The 1,832-nt window shown below is 40.3% G+C and overlaps 1 protein-coding gene across 1 annotated transcript; it reads left to right on the top strand.

Moving 5' to 3' along the window:
* The first annotated feature begins 495 nt into the window (after positions 1-495).
* Positions 496-1,444, top strand: LOC109798871 (uncharacterized). Its single transcript, XM_020359290.3, has 2 exons — positions 496-694; positions 778-1,444. Exons 1-2 carry the CDS (start codon positions 638-640, stop codon positions 1,336-1,338), a joined length of 618 nt encoding a protein of 205 aa, XP_020214879.1. The 5' UTR covers positions 496-637; the 3' UTR covers positions 1,339-1,444.
* The last annotated feature ends 388 nt before the right edge of the window (positions 1,445-1,832 follow it).

Raw genomic sequence — 1,832 nt, forward strand, 5'->3', positions numbered from 1 at the left:
CAAAAAAAGAAAACAGCAGAAGCATTTGGTTGTTTGGTCCTGCTTTTGCTTGCTAATTTAAACATTTTGGCTGAATCCAGCATATACAACCTATTATAAACATATATACAATGGAACAAGAGAATCATACTTATAGTTAAATTGAATTTAATTTTTTATGGAATAAATTTTAGATCCTATGTATAGTGAGACTGTTTTACTCCACGTCTCCGACATTAATTTCTTTATGCAAAAGTGCCGTTAAACTGACGAAAGAAAGTTGCGAGATAAAAATAGTATTATCTTGACTATTTCTCCGTAATTAATTAGGAGGAAGGATTCACTGTTGTCTGATACTAATCATTGTTCCAATAAAAAAGGAGTATAATTTGAAGGAAAATTATCAGTAATATGAAATATTAAAATAGTGTAATTAATATTTAGAAGAAAAAAGTATAGTTAATTAGTATTGTCTCTGAAGTGAGGAGATATTATTATAAGATAGGGGAGGGGGTGTAGGATTTGGGCAGAGTTGATGTGTTAGGCTTATTTTTCCAACACAGTAACTCTCTCTCTCGAGTCTCAACTATAAAACACCTTCCAGCATCCCCCAAATCCCCCAAACTCTCTCTCTCTCTCTCTTTTGCCATATCAAATTATGAATTACATGGAACGCACTCCTCTTATGAATTGGGCTTACTACTGCCACGGAAAGGTATGTGTGGTAATCTTGAATATATTTGTTTCCTATTGATATTGTTGATAGTAATATGTGATGATAATGTTGTAATTAAACAGTCAATGGAGGAGCTGAAGCAGTCCCTGATGTACGCAACTGTTGAGCTGGAAGAAACGAGAGCGAGTGTGGAAGAGGAGCTGAGAAAGAGGGACGAAGAGCTGGTGAGGCTGAAGGAGGTTCTGAGGAAAGTGATGAGAGAAAGGGACGAAGCAAAAGAGAAATGGCAGAGGCTGGTTATTCCTCCAGGGTCAGGGGTTTCAAGCATTGAGGATGAGCCCAGAAGAGATGGCCTCTCAATCTCATCGTCGGATTGCGAGGAGAGCATTGTTTCCTCTCCGCTCCATGGGGGCCCCATGATATCAACAGACAAACCGTTGCCAGAAAAGGGTAAGCTTTTGCAAGCAGTCATGAAAGCAGGTCCTCTCCTGCAGACACTGCTTCTTGCAGGACCACTTCCTCAATGGAGACACCCTCCGCCCCCTCTCGAGTCCTTTCAGATTCCACCTGTCACCATTCCTTCACACCCACAACCCCAAGATTCCAACTGCAGGAAGAGGCTTTTCTCTCAGCCCCCTCATTCTCCCTCGCAGACCAAGTATCAAAGGATTCTACTCCACTGACTCCTATTTAGTAACTTATTGTTATCATTCTAAACAAAAGGACTCATCTACCGTATGTACAGTGCTTTCTATTAACTCGCTGGGAGGGCTTGCTTTTTGGCTTTCAGGATTTGTCCTTGTCATTTTTCCCCTTTTCACATTCTCCTCTTGTTTTCTGTGAGGTGAAAGGGTCACTGAAATTGTAATGTAACTAGGATACTGTAGTGTAGTGCATTTGTGTGTGTGTGATGGATAAGATCACATCAACAATTAAGAGAATGGGTGTGTAGTCGTTGGGGTTGGGGGAGGGTGTGCCCAACCACCAAGGGTCGGGTTAGGTGGACCCACAAATCAGAATCAGGATCTATTACTGGTGTCATGTATCATTATATTAAGCTTTTTTAGACAACTTATCATTATTCACTTCGAGTCTCTTTTCTAATTCACTAAACCACACCCTCTTTTAGTTTTATCAATCAATCTGTTTACGATTCCATTATGAGCCACAAGAGCAG

Source organism: Cajanus cajan, chromosome 8, assembly GCF_000230855.2.
Source record: "Cajanus cajan strain Asha chromosome 8, NIPB_CcT2T_4, whole genome shotgun sequence".
Classification (NCBI taxonomy): domain Eukaryota; kingdom Viridiplantae; phylum Streptophyta; class Magnoliopsida; order Fabales; family Fabaceae; genus Cajanus; species Cajanus cajan.

Excerpts from the sequence above, each read along its gene's own strand:
- LOC109798871 (XM_020359290.3), top strand. The coding sequence starts at position 638 with ATGAATTACATGGAACGCACTCCTCTTATGAATTGGGCTTACTACTGC. Across the intron at positions 695-777 it reads CTTACTACTGCCACGGAAAG|TCAATGGAGGAGCTGAAGCA; the intron begins GTATGTGTGGTA and ends GTAATTAAACAG.